The 21,809-nt window shown below is 44.0% G+C and overlaps 1 protein-coding gene across 1 annotated transcript; it reads right to left on the bottom strand.

Moving 5' to 3' along the window:
* Positions 1–1,272: 1,272 nt before the first annotated feature.
* P4HB (prolyl 4-hydroxylase subunit beta) lies at positions 1,273–21,758 on the bottom strand. Its single transcript, XM_077328075.1, has 11 exons — positions 21,499–21,758; positions 19,476–19,682; positions 15,716–15,849; positions 15,387–15,524; positions 10,749–10,853; positions 10,429–10,554; positions 9,287–9,487; positions 7,248–7,368; positions 6,370–6,551; positions 5,909–5,995; positions 1,273–2,259 (listed from the first exon to the last, which is right to left on the bottom strand). Exons 1-11 carry the CDS (start codon positions 21,656–21,658, stop codon positions 2,176–2,178), a joined length of 1,545 nt encoding a protein of 514 aa, XP_077184190.1. The 5' UTR covers positions 21,659–21,758; the 3' UTR covers positions 1,273–2,175.
* Positions 21,759–21,809: the final 51 nt, after the last annotated feature.

The raw sequence follows: 21,809 nt of genomic DNA, 5'->3' as shown, positions 1-21,809 counted from the left end.
CTTCAGCTGGAGCACTGTAAGCCTGCCCCACTCCAGTTTCTGGTGTGAGGCCAACAGAGCAGCATGCCTGCCCCGCCCATTTCTGACATGCAGGGGATGGTAGGTAATGGAGCAGCATAGGCTTCCCCCAGCCCTGTTTTGAAGGTTCCCACTGCAGGCTCCATTTAGCCAGCCCAAAATACAGGTATGGTTCTGTTCAGAAATCTGAAAGTATCTCTGTGCGGTCACTTCCTGGGTTGTGGGAGTGGCCTAATGATGGCCCACCCAGTGGGAAAGTGATGGCAATCCTGGTGACATGACTTCCAGAGGTGTGGCAGGCAGGTGTGGCCTGCTGACATCACTTCCAGGGTTTCTCGAAACCTGAAGAATGTTTCAGGAGTTTGGTCTAGAAGGAAAGCCTTCAGCATCCCATTCCTGTAGCCCTTAGCTCTGCTAATTCTTTTCTTTCATATATACCATTTCAATAAGGATAAATACAGAGCTCTACACCTGGGTCACAAAACTGAGGAGCATGCATACTGGATGGGAGATACACTTCTGGATAGTGGTATGTGCAAATGTGATCTTGGGGTACTTGAAGACTAAGTTAAATATGAGCAGGCAAATGCAATCTTGGCCTGAATCAACAGAGGCATCACGTCAAAATCACAAGATGTCGTAGTCCCACTGTATATTGCATTGGTCAGACACCACCTGATGTACTGTGTGCAATTCTGGAGGCTTCATTTGAAAGAGGCCATGGACAAAATTGAGAAGGTTCAGAGGAGAGCAATGAGAATGATCCGGGGCCTGGGGACCAAGACCTATGAGGAAAGGCTGAGGGACTTGGAGAACAGGTAGCCGAGAGGGGACATGACTGCTGTCTAAGTATTTGAAAGGTTGTCACTTAGAGAATAGGGAAAGGTTCCTGTTGGCAGCAGAGGAGAGGACCCCCAGTAGTGGGTTTAAACTATGTGTGGAAAAATATTGGCTAGTTATCAAGAAAAATAATCACGTAGTTCAGCCATGGAATCAACTGCCTAAGGAGGTGGTGAACTCCCCCTCACAGTCTTCAAACATCTTATTACAAACTATGCTGTTCATTGAAGTATGTATATTTCCACAAACTGAAGTTCAGTCTGTACTCACAACATGTCAACCTGATAGTATTTTAGTATTCCAAACAAAATAACACTCTGAAGTCCGTTGCCAATTTTTCAGCATTCCATGTCTGGCCCTGGAAGTCATCTTTAAACTAGTAAGTATTCATACAAATACAGGCAAATGCAAAACTAGTATTAAAATCAAATTTATTTGGCCAATGAGTTCCATTCATTTTAGCATCATAGATGCTCAACTAAATTCCAATTCTGCCAACACACATCTCTCACCTCGTAGCATTCCTTGGCTATGAAGACCCCTTCCCAAAATCCCAGTAATTGAGTGTCCTGTTTGTCGCATTCTGGCAGGTTCCTTTTCAAGTAAACACTTGGGAAACCCATTCACAAAGCATTCCTTAGACAGCAAGTCTTGTGTATTGTTCAGGGACAACTTGAGTTAGATTTTGCTTCATGACAGTGAATAGTCAGGTCCTCTTTCCTCAGCTGTTAGGTCTCCTGATCTTTGGAAGAGACATACATCTTATATTCAGCATAAAGGAGAAGAGAGACCATACAGTGAGTTAAGAGGACCAAGTGCCCCACTTACCCCACCTTCCACTGGCCTGACTATTGCCAGCCTAGTGGTTTCTTCAGAACTGAGACAGCCCAAATGATAACTGAAACCATAACAAAGATCCTGCTGGGCAGACAGCAGCTTATGACATTTAGACGAAGTGTGACTGAGGAGGCATTACTGGTGAGGCTCCAAAATGAGTTAGGCAATGGGACATTTCAATCTGCTTCTACCCAGATCATAGAACACTTTTAAGAGAAAGAAAATGTACATCACAGTGTGTGTGTGTTTAAAATAATATCATAGACCCCAGCAGGGCTGGCTGTCAAGTCAGATCCCTCTTCAAAAGCAAAAAGTAAACTAGATCAGTTGACAGGTTAGGATGAAGGGTTACTTTAGACCACCTCCTGAACTCTCCAGCCAGCATTTGCCTTCTGGTTCAAGTTGGTTCCGGGACTTGCATGACTGCATAAGGCGGCAGGCACAGTGCAGTGTCTGGGAATATGCAGATTGGATTCCTTTTTACAGTTCATCTCTTTGAGCTGTAGCATCTTCTTCCTCCCCTTCCACCTCTGGCTCCTCAATATCTTCTAGATCTTCCAGATCCTGAAGAACAAAAAGCAAAATGGTTGTCACCAGTAGCTTTTGCCAGAGCAAAGCAGGCTGTTTCCTGCCATTTAGACCTAAGATCCTCCGAGAGCAGCAGCTGTCACCACCGTGCTTTATCAGAAGATTAATCCACACACCTGCCACTTGGAGAACTGCTAGCCCAACACACACAAACAGGCCAGGAGAAAGGTTCCATGCTTTCCCAGGAGCCGCTCAAAACAAAGGCAAATGGAAACCAAACTTGCACACATCACACAAGCATAACAGAAGACCTTAAGGCAAAGGGGATAGGGCAGCCAGCTTTCCATTTGCCCTTCAGGACTCCATGCACTTGAATTAAGTTGGCAGGTACAATTCTAGTAGATACACATAAATGTACACAGCACATATTCTAGGTGTGTTAAAAATGTGCTAAATGCATTGTGGTGAAACTTCAGATTGTTTCTGTAAATAAGTGGATTTGTGAGACATCTCAAAAGGTATTAGCAGTTGTTAGACCTTAACACAGGGGTAAGTCAAACTGCAGCCCTCCAGATGTCCATGGACTACAATTCCCAGAAGCTGGCAGGGGCTTCTGAGAATTGTGGTCCATGGACATCTGGAGGGCCGCAGTTTGACTACCCCTGCTTTAACACAATCAGGGATGGTAGCCTTAAAAGGTATCAAGAGGAGGAACTTCACCCATCAATTACACAAGGCACAGCATATTCTGTTCTTCTTTCTGGGTCCCATATCTTTCACAGCTCCATATATTTTTCTGGGCGTGCAATTTTTTTAACCGGTACTTTCCAAGTTCAGATCTATTGGACATGATAAAATTTTGGTATTCCCCCCAAAATTGTGGATCCCGATACCAGTATGGTATTTGGATCCAGTATTATTTGGAAACCCCAAATATTTTTGGGTCCAATAGAAGGAAAATAAGTGTTAAAAAAGTACCAGCCTGAGCCTGATTTGTCTTTTCCCGCAGCGCAGCTTGAACTGGTCTGCAGAAGAAGCCAGCCCAGATCTGCAGGCCACAGCAAGGTTTCTCCCTACATGCAGATACTCACTGCAGTCCCATTTAAACAAGGCAGTCAGCACAAGAAGCTCGACCCAAGCCAAGCTGGCAGGAACAGTCTGCCCCCCCCAGCACAGCTGGTCCTCAGGTGGTCTTCTGCAGTCCTTTTAAACATTGAAGGGACTGCAGTAGAAGCCAGACAAACAGCTTGAGAGGTGAGAGAGATCTTCTCTTGCCTCTCTACTGTTTTTGGACTTACTGGTAATGCCCAAATATATCTGGGATTTTCTCAGACCCCCCCCCCCCAATTTCCCCAGGGAAACCCAGATACATTTGGGAAGCCAAAATAACCCCCCAAAAAACTAGTAAGGTATTTGGGAAGTATTATTTTGACTTGAGTAGACCTGCATGCACACCCCTATATATATCTTACACCCTATACTTTTCATTGATTAATAGAGTAAGTCTTAGTGACCAGAATTGGCATAGTATATTCATGAGACAGACTACACTACTGATTCTGCCACACTTGTTGTAATTCTAAGTGAAATCCTGCCTATCAAGAACTGCACTAATCCAGTAATGACATGATTAATACGAACACAAGTGGGTGTAGATTTTTTGTGTCAGTTGAGATTAAAGGCTGTACTGTATACTTCAGATCTAACTGGCTGTCCCACAGCACATTTGTATGTAACACTAAGCCAGACTTGTCATCTTTAGCAGCATCAGTCTTTAGGCAAGGCAGCCTAAGCTGCCAGCATGATTCTTACAGCACTAACCAGCAGGGCCTCAGCTAATGATCTCCTGCCTATTGTTGAAGCCTTCTCAATTAGCTCTGGAAGGACCAAGTGAATTACCTAACTACCAGCATACTAAGAGAAGCACACAGCCTCCCATTGATTTTAGTAAAGCAATTATGGAACAGGCCCTGAGCTTACAGAACAGTGTTATCTCATTTGCAGCACTAGCATATTTTGATATGCAGGCACAATTATATGAAACTAGAGAGGCCTAGGGGTACATTCCACCCTGTCCAGCTAGATTTCTAAGAAAACCAGGACACTTTCATCTGTTTAGAAGGCAATGATACCAATTGTCTCCCAAACTGACAGCAGGCACTGAGGACGTGGGTTGCCTCATTACCTCAAGTCACATCTTCATCCTATATCTGCTTCCATAAAATACTGAGCCAACAGTTTCCTAAATGTCACTATTCAACCCCCGTATCTCCCCCTAGTTACACAGCCTTTTATCAAGATTTTAAAGTCATAGATTCACCTAGCTCAGGAATGTCATCTCTACCTAGCAGCAACTGCAACCCCTCAGGCTGAAACCAAGATCCTTTAACTGGGGAAGATATGAACTAAGCAGAGGACATTCTGTCTGCAAATCAGGTGCTCCATCACTTAATTGTGGATACTCCTAAAAGAATGTCATGAGCAAGAACACTACAACTGGCAACCAACAGAGCCCAGGACATCCAAAATAGTTCACGTCTAACTACGAGGGTCAGGTAATCAGAGAGCTGAGTTTCTGCATATCCAGAGAGACTAGATCAGATCACTTGGGGCAGAGGGTCACGCTGTCAACCAGTTGGCTGTAACTGCTAGGTGATCAGTCCACAGATTTGCAACCGCAATGAGATGCATTATCTAGCACAGCAGTTCTCAACCCAGGGGTCGTGACCCCACGAGGGATCGTTCGGCCCTTTCCTGGGGGTCGTGGCCATGGCCACAGTGGTGGCGTGGCACTGGCCTCCTCTGCGCCGCCTCGGAGCTCACCAAAACTGCGCAGAGGCCAGCATCACATGAGCGGTGGCCATGGCAGCATGGCACTGGCCTCCTCCGAGCTCACCAAGGTGGCACAGAAGCCAGCACTCCAGCAAACAGGGCGGTGGCACATGCATGCCTGCATGCACACCACCACCCCTGCTGTAGGGATCGCAGCACGAGGGCGGTTGAGAACCACTGATCTAGCAGCTTCAAGCTGCTGTACACAACTCCGCATCAACACTACAAGAAAACACCAAAGTGCAAGGGATAGGTCACCAGCTACCCATGAAGCCCATCATAAATGGAAATTCACAGGCCTAACCATCCCATGTTCAGCTGTCACTCCTGTCAGGAAATATCCTCAAGCATAACCTAAAATGTGACTGGAGGGGCCAATAGCACAACAATTCTACTAAGAACAGAACCTAATAGCAGCAATACAGTGATATACATAGGCCAGAAGCAGCAGCTGCTACTTGAGTGAGGGGAAAAGGACATGTGACCTTGGTGATGAAACCCGGAGGGTGAGCAAGCCCAGTGAAGGATCCCTAGAGAACTACAGATAGTTGGTCAAGGCTGAGGGGAATGAAAACAATCATGTTTCTTAAGTGCCGGTCACTCTCTGAAGATGGCGGGGCTCAGTGGTACACTCAGTAGGCCTGGTTAGTTCACATGGAATTGCAGGCATTCAGGAACCCCCCAGCTGTACTTTATTTACAAGTTGCTATGGAGCCAGGGCCACAGAACATTCTCTGTGGTCACATAAGCAGCTCTGCAGGAAGGAATTCTCCTCCTCACATCTGAATGCTGTCCCAGAACCCATGTACATCCTTGAGTCCCAAGCAGTTGCAGTTCAATCTTGGATACTTACCTCTTCATCCACACCACCATCTTTTCCACCACTTTCCAGGAATTTCTTGAAACCTTCCAGCGTTCTCTCACCGTTGTAATCTATGACCTATAGACATGCAAAAGAAGAGACATTTACTACTCAAAGGGGAAACTGGGAACTGGAGGAAGAATTCACTTTCTGTACAACCAAACAAAAGGGATTGGAAAATTCACCTTCACCCACAGGAGCCGAAGAAGAGTAGCCAGCCACTAGACTCCCGTGATCGCTGCGAGGAGAGAATAGCCCGCACATGAGCGCTGTCCTCTACTGAGCAACCTTCCCTATATCAGCTGCACTGGCAAAATACGTAAGGCCTCCTCCCATTGCAACACACCCCAACTCACACCCTTGCAGAGGCCTTTTGGAGGCACGACTCAAGTTTTTTATCTTCCCTTCCAACACAGAAGCACAGGTCAATGACAAGCCTACCACCTGCTTACCGTTCTTTCAGGAGTTGCAGGGAAAAATTTGAGGGTTGGGAAGCTGTGGACCTTGACTGTCTCAACTTCATTTGCTGTAGAGTCCATTTTGGCTATGACAATATTCTCATGGTCCTTGTATGTCTCTCCCAATTTATCCCATATCGGAGCCAGCTGTTTGCAGTGGCCACACCAGGGAGCATCTACAAAACAGTTTAAAAACTTGGTTTAATGTGAATTCGGCAGAAAGATCATAGCTCAAATTCCATTTCACATCAAAATGAAACATATATGAGACAAGGTCTGTTCTCTGAACATAGAGCTCGTGCATATGTATTAGGAAATGTGTACCTGAGGGGAAATCCAATATTTTTCTGGATGAGACTGAAATTTTTTTGTGTACAAAAAAACCTTACATGGTTTCGCTTTGTTTTGGTTACCCTTTTTTCTTAACATACAACATTTCATGCAAATTGGACCAATTCTTTGGGCCCCTGAATAAGGCGCCCTCTGCTATCCTATTTACAGCAGTGTGGACTGGGAGGAAAAAACAGCCCCAGAAAGGGGCCCTCTCCCCACAAAGGAAAATGGGAACAGGAGCTATCTTCCCCAGCACAGGGAAGATGCCTGCCGCCTCCCCCCCCCCCATCTCATTGGCCTGAATCATGTTAGAAAAGGGGGAAAAACAGGCCTGGGATCCTAACTATTTGCAGAAATATACAGGATTCAGATTCAGATACTGGTGTTCCGAAGAATTCTAAGTACTAATACCCCACATACCTGAAAAATACCAATAAGGCATTTTTCCAGTATATATTCAAAAAATACTGACATGTACATTCCTATGTATTACGTATACACATGTATACCAACCTCTTGTGTATCACTAAAATACTTACAGAATTCAATGAAGACATTCTTGGTCTCATCAAAAGCCACTTCCTCAAAATTCTTTCCAACCAGAACTTTGACAGGTTGCTTATCCCAGTCCTCAGAAATCTCTTGGCTCATCAGGTGAGGCTGAAAACACAGAACCACGAGCACCAACATGAAAGCAATCGCACGGAATGTGCCAACAGAAAACCCTGTCTTCCACCACTGTCCCAAGACAGCCCAGACCAATTGACAGGCTACTGACTATAAAAAGGAAGACCAATATAGATTTCCTCCTTCAAGGTCAACCCCCACCCCACTTAGTGACTTGGACGTGTCTGAGCTGCTGTACAGGTTTGATAGCTATAAATCTGTGAATCTCAACACTTTTAAGTGAAGAAATGCATGAGGTATACCGCAGTGGTTCTCAACCTTCCTAATGCCACAACCCTTTAATACAGTTCCTCACGTTGTGTTGACCCCCAACCATAAAATTATGCAAGTGCTCTTTCACAGAAATTAAACCAAAATTGACCAATGGCGTGAAGATCCATTGTCCATGGGTGTATCTAAATTGTTTTTTCCAGGGTTTCTCAGTTCAGTTCTGCCTCTTGTCCCACCCATGCCAATCTTACTCTTTTCCGCTGCTTCAGACTGACAAACACTCTCTCGATCTACCTCACAAAGCTGTTGTATGGATGGCACCCCCCCCATCAAGCTACTTGCCCTGCAGTGACCCCTGTGAAAGGATCATTTGACCCCCAAAGGGGTCCCCGACCCCCAGGTTGAGAACCACTGGTATACCGAAAGCCAAGGAGATGGCTGCAAGTGCCAAATAATTTTCTATTTTAATTGTGAGGGTGAGAAAGCTTTCAACTTTTTAAATGTTATATCCTCAGAATGGTGCCCCAAGGAACCAGCTTGCTTGATATTCATTTGTTCTGAACCTTACTAGGAAAGCATCCTTCCAGGTAACAGCATTCCCCAAGCCAGTCACACTTCGGTATTCCCTAGTTATAGCTATTTGACCCAACTTCGAATGGATACATGTTTTCGAACCACCTTTAAATGTACCTTGTTTATATTCATGAGCCATCAATAAAAAGAGGGAGCCCTCTTAAGAGCATGTGCAAGTTGAGCAGCATATCAAAGTTGTGAGAGCCACCTATACATTACTTTCACACAGACGGTGTGGTATGAAATGGCTTGGGTGAAGACCAGACTGGAAATCCCCACTTTCCCAAACCAATGAAGAATTATCAGAAAAGAAAATCATTCTCCTGCTGTTCTAATTTTCTACATGCAGGGAAACAAAACATTCCTCATGTTAAATATGTAAAACCACCCCCTGCAAAGTGCAGTGGTCTGGCTTCACAAGGCCTACAGGCCATATGTGTCTTCCAATGTCTGGAAGAACTCAGAGTGATGCTGACCAGGAGTACTATCATTTGAATAAGTCTCTATTAAAACAAATCAAATGTTGTCTCGGTTTACCCACACTGGAACTATGCTAATGTTTACATCTTTTATTAATAGTTGATTCCTAGACCCTATTGTAGATATACACTATATCCAAGCAATTCAAGTGAAGGCTGCATCAGGTCTATCGAGCGGGACAGGAATGACAGAACCATAAAACAGAGTTCAGAAACAGCCCACTAAGATTTGGGAGCAAGGCTGAAAAGACACAGAAACGGACTCCGCATGGCAGCTTCCATCTTTAGTTTAAGATAGAAGGTCCCTATGCGCTTGTGCAAGGAGGGGGTCTCCCTCCACTGTGCCAGGTAAAGACAAAAGTAGTTCTTGGGCAAACACTGACAGCTCTATAAGCAACTCCCAGATTTGTTGAGCTTACTTTATTAGCATATTAGGGCTATTTACAGAATGGCTTTGTGTCCCGCCAGCTTTGCCCTTTGCATGAAGCTCTAAATTCTCAGCTGCAGAACGTGCTGCAAAGCCAACTTGAAAAGCTCCAAAGCCATGTGACAGCTCAGGTTCCTGCCAGACTTGCTGCTAGGATCACCTTGCACGGGTGACAGACCCAAAGCCCTAGCAACACCATTACCTTCACTTTGCCCTCCAGGAACTTGTTGCAGAAGTCCCTGATATTCTCTGGTGTCAGCTCATCCGATTCTGGCTTGTATTTGGTCATTTCTTCCTCCAGGGTAATGAGCCGTATGGCAGGGCATTCTTCCTTCTTGAGGCCGAAAAACTCCAGAATCCTCTGGTTGTCACTGTGGTCACTGTCTATGAAGATGAACAGGATCTTTGGAAAGAAGAGTGCAATTAAATCAATGCACTGTGGACAGCAAAAAGCACTACTGAATCGCCCTCACAAACTGTACCTTCTCCCCTCGCTTTCTGTGGGTTTCACACTGGTCAAAAAGACACTATTTTATGCTTGTTAACTATACAACTTATAGCACTTTATGTGTATGTACACAGGCATGTTAAGCATCATCAAGTCACTTCTGGCAACCCTATGAATTAATGCCCTCTAAAATGTTAACAAGCCTTGCTCAGGAGTTGCAAACTGAGGGCTGTGGCTTCTTTTATTGAGTCCATCCATCTTATGTTTATTTATTTATTTTAGAATTTTGTGCTGCCCTTGCGTACAGCTCTGGGAGGATTACATATAACATCATGGGGTAATTAGATAGAACATTGCAACAAATATAACAATCATAACATGTCAACCAGAACAGGAACACTGACACATCTTTGGGTTGGTCAGATTCTTCAGTCATGGATTGGGTGTCTGGGGGGGGGGAGCAGTGGGTATTTTGGGGCTGGTCAGCCTCAGGCAAATGTCTGGTGGAGAAGTTCCCTTTTGCAGCCCTGCAAAAATGTGAGTTTGGACAGGGCCCTGATTTCTTCAGGGAGCTCGTTCCACCGGGTGGGGGGCCAGGACCGAGAAGGCTCTGGCCCTTATTGAGGCCCAATGTGCTTCTCTGGAGCCAGGAATCCACAGCCAGTTGGAGGTGGCAGAGCTTAAGGCTCTTTGGGGGGTATAGGCAGGGAGGTGGTCTCTCAGATACACTGGGCCCAGACCGTGTATGGCCTTCAAGGTGGTTACCAAAGCCTTAAGCTTAATCCAGAATTTATGCTGTCCCTGACAATGTGCAGACAGATGGCAGGACATGATTTCATAATACCAAGGCAGTGTTCACCATTTAGGAGCAAGGAAAACTGTAAATCACTTCTCACCTTCCCTTTGAAACTTTCAGCTGCCGTCTTGAAGTTGTCCAATTTCCCTTGGTAGTCTGTAACACTCTTGGGCAGGAACAAAAGGATGTGGGTCTTGATCTCTCCTCCAAAAATTTTTGGTGCCGTCTGGAAGACATTCATAACTGCTAGGCACAAGAGCACTTATTTTCTGTACAACCCTTCCCCTTTGTCATTTCACTATAGATAGTTGGTGCCTACTGTTCTCCATTCCCAGGGGATTCCCAGGAGAACCCAGCACTACATCACCAACCCAGTTCCACCTAGCCATACATGATCGGCTTGTGGCGCTACTTCCATACCTGCTCAGTGAATTCAATAACCAAAGGCAGTTGGTTTGATTTGATGAAGTTCAGCAGGTTCTCTTTTGTTATCTCTCCATCAAAGTTGTTACGGCCTTCATCAAACTGGGCAGGAGGGAGACACAGAAAGGCCACTTAAAGTTAGGTTCCATAGGTGTACAGTTCAATCTCTGACTACTTAATACATCACTCATAAGAAATTAATTTTTTCTTGATATAGAAATTTAAGAGGTTTATAGGAAAAAATATACAAGGTTGCAGAGAGCTCTTATACTCACTAGAAGTGCCCAATTTCAAGCTGACATTACAAGCAAAGCTCAAAACTCTAAAGTTAAAATCCAGGGCAAATTCTAGAGCAAAGCTCTCATCTTACAAGCAAGTGAGATCCAAGGTTCCATGCAAGTAAACAGAGCAGTGACTAGAAAGCTGCTTGGCACAAACTCCTATGGCTACAGACACTTTCTCTCCCACTGCATTCTGGAATAGCCCTAAAACTAATGGGAAGCTGTTGCAAGTCCCAGAGTCATAACTACAAGGTGACTAGCTGTTACACAAGTTGTGCTGGAAGCATATATTTATCTCATCAACAAAGCCATTAAAAAGAAGGTTCTGTCCAAGGCAGCAATACCTATCATAAAACCATTAAATTGCTGTTTACTCAGAGGGCAACACATCCCTGCAGGGCTATTGTTAGAGACACAAGAACAGATGCTGGAGGGCACGCTGTAACACCAGAGCCAGGAATAAGTTTCTAAAACAGTACCGCTATTTCTGCCAAAGCTTTTAGAGCCTTTCCTGGTACCCGGGGCATGGGGGATACGGGAGAGCATCAAGGTTAACCACCATGAGACACAGGCAAGGGACCTCTCTGATCCTGCTCCCTAGCAACACACAGTCCAGGTGGCAACTTCCCAGTCAAGTAAAATACTGACCTACCTCTAGGCAATCTCAATTCACTTATTACAGTGAAACAGGAGACAAAAAAGTATGCTTTTGTTGCAATACAATGACGAAGACTATGCAGTGTTAGCTGAAGGTCAATGGGTCAGATCTCCTGCCTGAACTCACCAGATGGCCTTATGCAAGCCATACCTTTTAGAGGCAATCCCACATCTGTAATACAATCCATGGAACTACCAAGTGTACATGAAAATATATGAACAATTCAGACTGCCTGCCTTTGTGTCAGAATTATACTTATTAAATATTTTGGATCCTGAAATAGTAAAAGCAAGGAGAATACTATTACTTTACATGATTTCAGCAGCAAGAATAATTTATGCTCAATACTGGAAAAATTAAAAAATACCAAGTGTAAATGAATGGTTGGATAAGGTTAAGGAGTATGCAGAATTAGATAAGTTAACAATATTAATGAGAGACCAAATGCTAGATAGTTTTATAACAAATTGGGAGCCATTTGTAAATTATCTTAAAAGTAATAAGGTAAATGAGAGTAGTATTATTGGTTATGTTGAATAAATTAGTTAAGACAAGGATGAAGTGTATTCTAAAGTAAATATTTATTAGTTGTAAATATGTATTTCATCATATTATTATTTTTAACTAAGGATATATATTATAATTATGAATGGTCAATGAATGATTTAATTGCGAAATTTGGATTTTCAATAATATTTTTTGTGCATGTGGTATTCGAAAACTAAGGAACCTGATTTGTAGATGGTCGGGGGTCTTTTCTAAATGTTTTTTGTTGTTGTTGTTATTGTATGTTTATGGTTTGTGGGGGAGGTGTCTTTATTATTAGTTGTTATCGGGGGTTAAGTGGTGTAGGTAGTAATGTTTTATAGATTTTGTGTCTTTTGTGTGGTTGTGTAAAACTTTCAATAAAAATGTTAAGCTAAAACCTATGAACAATTCAGACTGCCTTTGTCATTTACTGGAATGTTTAAGATTGTAATATGAAGACAAAAAACAGTACATAATTTCAAGTATCTCTTTATGTCTCAAATAATCTTATCTAGGACTGAATGCTTTCACCTTAAATATTCAAAGATTCTGCCTTTCTTTATAATGCACCACTTATCGACACATTTTCTTAGGTGCTGGCCTGCAAAGCATATTTAAGTTGTCTGCAGCTCAGCTTTAAGAGGTAACAGACACTTGCGTATTAGGTGTCACAGCCATGCACACAGTCTGTTGCCCATCATCTACGTCCCACTATCACCTAACCATACCCCCCTCCACAACAATTAGGGACTGAGCAGAGTCCTACTATTTAAATGCCCTTAGATTAGCACCTTATAGCAGCACTAAATTCTATACCAATATGTCCTACTTGGGTGGAGTAAAAAGCACACATAGCACTTACTGAATCTTAATATTTTGTTCCCAACTGAAACAAAAGCAAAGTGGAACTACCCAAAAGAGAGAGCATCAAGGATACAGAAAATTTTTAAAATTCCATATGGTTTTTGCAATAGAATTCCTAATTATCGGGAAAATTCTATTTTCGGCAAGCGCCTGCAGCATCCAGGAAGTTGTGGAAGTTCTCGTGTTTCTATAACGCGGCCTTCCGTGGCCCTGCGCCAGGCCATGCCTGCTCTGGCTTGCATAATCAGGGGTTTTCCCCGATGCCCTACCGCAGCCAGTGCGGGCATTCTGGCCCGTGCATAATGGGTCTATGTTACCCTTACCTTAAGAAGTTCTTTTGCCCTTGTCATACCCCAAGGCCAGAGCAAGTGGGTAAGAGAGGCTACAATAACTCAGCTTCTTAGTGAGTGCAGTTTTGCCATGGTGTGGTATAAGTATCTAATAATATAAACTTGGCAGACCCTTCTGATAGAAAAGAAGTTTTAACCAGACATTTGACCAGCCTGTTAACAATTCAAAAACTCCAATGAGCAGGAACAAGAGATTATAAGATTATTGGATAAGAATTTTATTTAGTCATTGAAGAAAGCTGAATTGCTTTATAAACCCAAGGTAATAACTGTCCTGAACACAATTATGAAAAATGCACATGCAAGATTTTGAAAAGAGCAGTCTTTAATTATCATGCCTTATTTGTTCACTTTGAGACAGGTCAAGTGATATTTATAGGACTATTGTGGCACAGATGTGGAATTGAAGCAACAGAATGTAAGGCAGGTGAAGGACATTCAACAAGCTTCTTTATGACCAGAGTTCAGCCTATTTTGAAGACCCTTAGTAATAGCCCAGGTATGTAAATAACTCAGAACTCTGCAGCTCTGTCACACAAACAGCCCCCCCCCAAACAAAACCTAGGAAAATGCAAGCACCTCAAAGATATGCTGTGCTTATTTCTAAGTCTAGCTATTTGTTAACCCAGCCATACTTGATCCAAGATGGGACTACAACTCTTTTAAAAGAAATAACAGCCAGATTTGAAACAGCCAGATTATCTGTAGGAGTCAGCAAATCCCTGAAGACAGTCCTCACAAGAATAGTTCACTGGAAAAGTTTTCCCTTCTGGTTTTTGGGTACAAATCCTAAACTGTAGTTTACAACAACAGGTGGCTAGCAACAATTAAGATCTTTTCAAGCCTCATTCATTGTGCCCCTACCTGGAGAGGTGAAGTAGTTGGCAAGCAGAAGAGCTTTTTCACCTCAAACTTTGGAATACTATCTCCCTTGTTACTCATCTGGCACCTAGTTTGCTTTCCTTTGCCAGACAAAAACATTTTAAATCCAGATATTTAATTCAGGTATTTGTTTTATGCTTCACTTTTATTTATATATTGTATCACTTTACTTGGTTAACTTCCCTGAGCAGGTGTCTGGCAAAGGTAGCATACGCATTTCCTGAACAGTTTATTGATTTACTGAGCCAACAGCCCGACCCACTTTTAAGACAAATCCACAAACTTCACAATAAGCATCAACTCTAAAAGGATCTCTACCACAGACCAAGCATCCCTCTACAACAAAGGCTTCCAACTATCTCCAAGCACTTCAGTAGCTCCTTTTCCATTCCTGAAAATCCCATACCCACACTTGTATCTTAAAACCAGCATATAAGGCAGAAGTCGTGAGAAGCCAACTGAGGAGTTTTCCAATTCTAATTCTGTAGCATTTTAGAAATCAAGAAATCCTGTCCTTTTTAAGACAAACCTGCAATTTGGCCATTCAATAATGTAAAAATCAATTATGGGCCAAATTCTTGTATTTCACAAGAAGCCACTGAAATTATTCAGACCTCAAAAGTTTTTTTTTTTTTTTTTTTTTTTTTTGCCTTATTTAGCATACAAGTCTTGCTGGCATAAAAGGCTCATCTAGACTAATTCCTCCATTCTGGTTCTGCCTCTTGAACAGGCCAATCCACTATAACAACTTGCTGACTAAGTTACTAGGCAGCTTCGTCCAGTTCTGCTTTCACAAGCCCTCTAAGTGCTCTGATTTTCTTCACTAAGCTTGGAAAGGAGAAACCTTATTTTAGACTGCTGGTCAGAAAATTCATCTTTGTCTGCTGAACACAGAATTTAGTCCAAAGATGTTACAGTATCACTCTTTATAGCAATAAAAAGGTATAAAGCTTTGACACAACACCCCCCTAAAAAAAGTAAAGATAAAAAAAATTAGGGACAAATCAACAACTAGTTTTAATAGACTGTTGCCAAAGACTTAAGAGGCAGTGTGGATTTTTTAGTCACTCACCTTCTTAAAAAGGGCAACTCCATCTTTACTGAACTGGTATTTAGCAAAGACATCACTGCTGGAAGTGATCCCAAAAGGAATGTCATCAATGGACTCTGCTGCCAATAAGAACTGTTTGGCAGCATCAGACTCTGCATTCTAGTGGAGAAAAAGGGAGTTTTTCAATGCCATATAATAACTCTGTGCCTTAATTTGATGCATCTTCCATACCCATCAGAAAACAAAAGGTCAAGACAAAAAAAAAGGGACGAGCACAGCCGATTCCAGTAGAAGCAGGCCACCTCAAGCTCCCCCAAAATAAACAGGGCTTAAAGGGAAACAAACTCTACCTTGAAGAATCCAATCACAGCAACTTCACTGCCATCCACAAGCCCCTCAGCAGCAGCTACATCAGTCAGTGTGGTGGCAGCAGGGCCTGTGCGTTTCTTCAACCAGTTCACAATGTCATCAGCTTCCCTGCCAGCTACATGAGGGGAAGGGGAAAACACAACATTATGACCTCTCTCCACTTTCCTGAAAAAGCTGTCACCACTGACAAGGGAACAAGTGTACTGCTCACAATTTATAATCACCATTTTATCCCCTGGACTCCCAACAGCCACCAGAAGGCACTGTTGAGCACAAAGGCATCCGAATCACATCCCTTCAAGACAATGGTGTTCCTCAGTCTGAAATGTGTTTAAACTTTGGTTATATTGTTAGCAATGCAGCACTTCTGCCAGACAGAGGCATTCTGACACAAATCAATTCCACTGCCTGGGTGATGGAAAAAAAGAAGGAAACTTCACAAAGGCTCTCTTGCCCGAGCACTTTAACTTAAAAACAATGAAAGCGCTCTAACATTATACCAGTGCGTTTAATTCACTCAAGGTTCTCCTGTCTTATCCAGTAGATCCGGAGAAACCCATTTATATAGTACTAGCCTTCAAAGCCCGCTCATAAGAGCGGGCTTTGAAAGGGGGGCTGGGAAGCCATTCCCCCCCCCAACGCCGGCGCTGCTGGTCCTTGGGCTGCGGAGACGGCATGGGTGCTCCATGGGGCCAGCACCCCCCCCCCAGCCAGCAGCTTTCCATCGGGCCTGCGAGCAGGGTCACAGCGTCTCCAACGCGGCTTGCTTGCTCGGAGGCATGCGTGGGAGGCGCCACCAGCCACCCCCCTCGCAGGCTGGGCCCGAGGGCCGCAGGGAAGGCAGACCAGGGACATTGGCCAGCAGGCAGGGCGGGCTTCCCAGGGTGGTAAAGCGACGTATTCACCTGCAGCCCCCTCGCGTCGCGGAGATGCAACCGCTGCTTACCGTGGCCTCCACCTTGGCCCCTCACCCAAATGGCTGGAATTCGTGTCAGTCCGGCTGAGGGGCCAATCGTTGCCCCCTCATCCCAGACTGGCCCCACCCCTTTCTCCTCCCACTTAGGCCTTAACAAATTATTTATAATGCTCCCTGAGCGGTTTACAGATAATCAGTACAAGAAATACTTAATCAGTAACAAGGCCGATGTCTGTTTACAAGGACCTAAACTGTATATTCCACTAAGCATAGAAGGAACACAATCACTCACCATGTACAAATAGTATCTCCCCCCCACATACACAAGAACACACACAAAAACAAGTTACAGCTAGAAATAGCTTTAACTTTTAGTACTTACCATACTAAGGATCACAAGAGTGCAAGAACAGTGCATGTAACAAGTTACTCATAATCCTGTATTGTCAGCTCTTTACAGTTTAACAGCTCTCTGGCATCATCCATTGTTTTCTATTGGACATGTTTTTTTAATCAACATCCTAGAACTTTTAACTTAGTGAGACACTGCACTCCCCCACCCCCCAAAAAAATTGGGGTTCTAGCACTGTCCCCATATAAAGGTCATTCTGTCAATTTTCAGCAACTGAACACATCACCACTCAAAATGTTCACTTGGCCAAACACAAAATCCTTTCAAATTCCCATGGCACTTGAATGCACCTTAACCCAGAGATCATTTCCAGCATAAGCACAGACAGCAGACTGGACAAAGAGGGGCAGCACTCCCTACATTTGATCTCTAAGAATCTAAAATTAGCTTCACTTTAGAGAAATGGTGATGGCAATTTGGCCTTTTTTTTCAAGTACCAAAACATAAGGGCAACAGTGATTGGATTGTTCACAATTACAAACTTGTGCTTCCTCCTCCAGGCAATTCTGATGCACTAGGCATGCTGAATTTATTTCCAAGATCAGCAATGCAATCCTAAAGCAGAGTTACACCCTTTTAAGTCCATTCAAGTCAGTGAACTTAGAAGGGTGTAACTATTTAGAATTGCACTATACCCCACCAGCTAAGGTAAAATTTATGAACACTTAAACTGGAAGCCTATCCTTGCCTCCAGGCTAATCTCTACAATCTCTTCATTTAGTCCCACCATTAATAAGGTCATTCAACATCTGCTCATACAAAGCTGTTAAAGGTAAAGGTAAAGGTATCCCCTGTGCAAGCACCGAGTCATGTCTGACCCTTGGGGTGACGCCCTCTAGCGTTTTCATGGCAGACTCAATACGGGGTGGTTTGCCAGTGCCTTCCCCAGTCATTACCGTTTACCCCCCAGCAAGCTGGGTACTCATTTTACCGACCTCGGAAGGATGGAAGGCTGAGTCAACCTTGAGCCGGCTGCTGGGATCGAACTCCCAACCTCATGGGCAGACAGCTCCAGACAGCATATCGCTGCCTTACCACTCTGCGCCACAAGAGGCTCCAAAGCTGTTACATGCTATTAAAAGCTTTTCACAAGTTTAACATTATCCAAGTCTTCCACTGAATGCCATTATTGCTAATAAGCTTTATGGAGCTACTGCCCTCTGCTTGCTCAATGTACACGCAGTTCCCGCACCTCTGTTTAGATTCGGAAGACTGCACATTACAGATGTAAAAATACACACCATGAACTCATTATTGATCTTTAAGTGATGAACGGCTTTGGGTGTTTTTTAAGTGCATCAGAATGTAAATGTACACGTTTACATATCACAAGCCTTTTCATTCAGCCTTTATGCCTACACACAAAAAGGCATGGATTCAACATATGAATAAATTCAAGCTAAGTTCAATGCAATAAAGATCCAACTGATGACTATTTCAATTCCAGAAACCAGAAAGTAAATTTTCATTGTCTTAATGCTGCATTTACTTGGTAGCAAGCCTGGCAGATCTGAACTGATATAGTACAACAATGACATAACTGAGGGGGAAGGAGGCAGTTTAGGCATAAACCACACCAAATATGTAATACAGGTTTTACAAGAACCTCAGGCTCTGCACATATTCCAAGACGTGACAGTTTGCCCAGCAGCTTATGGGGAAGCAGTTGAAAACAAGAAAATTCTTTGTCATGCTCCCACTCAAACGGTTTTCCTTTGCCTCTTCAGTGGGGACAGTGCTTAACTTTATGCTAAAACTCTATACTAATAGCAGGTATCAGTACAATTAGCAAGCCAACCTGCATAGCTCATGGAAGCAGCTGCAGTATTCTCTGCACCCCAGAATACAACCACCACAAAAGACCCTAAGGTGGATTTCTTAATTCACCACATGTTGATGCAGTCACTTCCCTCAGCTTCTTCCAGAGAAATACAGTTGGCTGCTTCCTATGCCATGTTACAATTTGAGAAGAGTGGCAGTTTCAAGCAAATGTGAGCAATTTTTCACCATAAAGCGAAGAAACAATTTTGAGAACAAATGGCCAGGGGTATACAACCTATACTAAGAATAAGCACAATGATAGAGAAACCTGGTAAAAGGCAAAAAAGCACTGAGGAAGGGAAACAAGAAGCGACCTTGCATGTAAGTACATTGGAGTTCACTACAGAAATAAATGACCACTTGAGACTTAAAGGGGCAGCATTTGAGGCTTTCTGATCACTTAGAAAAAGATTAAGGAATTAAAATAAAGGATTTGAACACTCAAGACCAATATTTTTGTGATGTCAACATCAAGTAATGTCATTCTGTACCTGCAGATACAGAATACAATAATCTACAGCATACCTTTGACATTCACATCTGTTCACAAGCTTCAGTCCTCCATCACTACTTCTTCTAGCTATTAACTCACCTGTGTACTCTTTGGGGGAAGATTTATCTCCATTCTTAAAAAATTTGATTGTAGGGTAGCCTCGAACCCCAAATTGCTGGGCCAGATCTGACTCTTCTGTAGCATCCACCTTGGCCAATCTGATTTCAGAGCCGTCAGATTTTAGCTTTGCTGCTGCCTTCACATACTCTGGTGCCAGAGCTTTACAATGACCACACCAAGGTGCATCTGAAAAACAAAAATATCCAAACAGTCAATGCACAGTCTTCCGCATTTTCAATCCACAGAAATGCAGCAACAAATCGAAACACCCCAATGAAGAATATTCAAGCTGAAAGAAAACTAGTTTTTTATAGCCAAGAAAGCACTACTTTCCACCACACTGTGCAATACAACACCCAAACACATACACAACACTAAATGTATTAGCAACTCTTCATTGGCACTCTAAGGAAGATGTACACCTGTACATTAAAGATTACAGACAGTAGTGCCAGAAATTGTATCTTCTAGAACAGGGGTAGTCAACCTGTGGTCCTCCAGATGTTCATGGACTACAATTCCCATGAGCCCCTGCCAGGAAATGCTGGCAGGGGCTCATGGGAATTGCAGTCCATGAACATCTGGAGGACCACAAGTTGACTACCCCTGTTCTAGAATACCTAGGAAAACATGGTGACTTGACCAAATTTGAGACCTTTTAATATCAAAGAATCTGGAGAAGCATGATGAATACAGAACTCAGAAAATACGATCTATGGGAGAACTAAGAACACTACAAGATGCTCTACAGCAAAAGAAGAGAAGAAGAGTAGGTTTTTATATGCCGGTTATCTCTACGTGAAGGAGTTTCAAAGCGGCTTACATTTGCCTTCCCTTTCCTCTCCCCGCAGCAGACATCCTGGTGAGGTAGGTGAGGCTGAGAGACCCCTGATATTACTGCTTGGTCAGAACAGTTTTATCAGTGCTGTGGTGAGCCCAAGGTCACCCAGTGAGTTGCATGTGGGGGAATGCGGAATGAAACCCGGCTCGCCAGTTTAGAAATCCACGCTTCTAACCACTACACTAAGCTGGCATGGTTAAATATAGGGTTAAAAATAATTATCCACTCCACCATACACAAGAGACAGAAGTGTAGAACGTTGCAACTTTTTATTTTTCATAACTAGGAAGCAAGCATACTCCTAGTCAACTTTGTTCAAGACACGCTCTGAAAACAAGTAAAAGATCAGTTTGATTTAATAGGTACTTCAGCTATCTTCCAAAGTGGTCTCTATAGCATCCCAAGGAAATTTTCAATACTGACCAAATCCATACCTATGTCAATTCAGCACAGCTGCTATATTAAGTGTCCTCTAAGCATAGTCTAAGGTTACCATGCTGTTAACATACTCCCTGTAATACAATACAATGTCAGTGGAGTGGATAAAATCTTTCAACTGCTACTGCTTCCGCAGCTTATTTGGCACCTGATATTGATTCATGCAGACCTGTATCCAGGAAGGCTGCTCTCACATCTTAGCGGCACGCCCTTTCCAGTAACAGGGCCTACATTTCTGCAACGCAAGTTCCACAGCACGCTACACCTGAACAACTTTCCTACACCTTACCCATGCTGATTTATCTGACTCATTCCTTCAACAGGCTACTAAGCCCGGCCTACTGTCTGCACACAACAGCCACCAGCAGAAATAAGGGGACAATATGACGGCCAGGACTTTGAACGCACAAAAAGAGCTTCTAGAATAATTACGGCATGCCCACTGCATAGATCCCACATTCCAGGAAACGCATAGACAACCCTGTGCAGGGCCCCTTCGGAATAAACGCAAAAACATTCCCCAAGAGCAACGGCTAACAGGAGTGGCCCACCCGCGTGAACAGCGCAACTTGTGCAGCGGCGGCGGAAGGCAAAGCCTGGCGAGCTTGGAGAAGATCCCCCAGCCCCGCGGCCTCCTTCCTCCGCGGAGGCATCCCCCGGGGCCTCTTGCCTCGGCCGCCGACCCCGAGCGCCCCTTCCCCGCCCTGCGGCGCCGTCACTCACAGAACTCCACCAGGAGATGCGGGAACTGCTCCAGCGCCCGGTCGAAGTTGGCCCCCTTCAGCACCAGCACGCCCTCCTCGTCCTCAATCTCCTCCTCGGCGGAGACGCGACTCAGCAGCAGCAGGCAGAACAGCGGCGACCAGACGAGGGGGGCCTTCATGGCGGCACAAAGGACAACGGCGGGACGGCAAGCAAAGGGACGGGGCCGCGGAAAGCAACGCAAAAGAGGGCCCCGCACGCCCGCCCCCCGCTTATAAACCCGCCCTCTGCCGCTCCGGCTCCCGTTTATTGGTTCCGCCCGCCCGCCTGCT

This window comes from Paroedura picta, chromosome 3 (assembly GCF_049243985.1).
Source record: "Paroedura picta isolate Pp20150507F chromosome 3, Ppicta_v3.0, whole genome shotgun sequence".
Lineage (NCBI taxonomy): Eukaryota > Metazoa > Chordata > Lepidosauria > Squamata > Gekkonidae > Paroedura > Paroedura picta.
The sequence above is the reverse complement of the archived record's forward strand: the minus strand, read 5'-3'. Positions and strand labels throughout refer to the sequence as shown.

What these genes read in the sequence shown, in the direction of transcription:
- P4HB (XM_077328075.1), bottom strand. Translation starts at nt 21,658, where the DNA reads ATGAAGGCCCCCCTCGTCTGGTCGCCGCTGTTCTGCCTGCTGCTGCTG. An exon ending in CTGTGATTGGATTCTTCAAG is followed by an intron (nt 15,525 to 15,715) that starts GTAGAGTTTGTT and finishes TTTCTCCACTAG; the next exon opens with AATGCAGAGTCTGATGCTGC. An exon ending in TCCTGGAGGGCAAAGTGAAG is followed by an intron (nt 7,369 to 9,286) that starts GTAATGGTGTTG and finishes CTGTGTTTTCAG; the next exon opens with CCTCACCTGATGAGCCAAGA.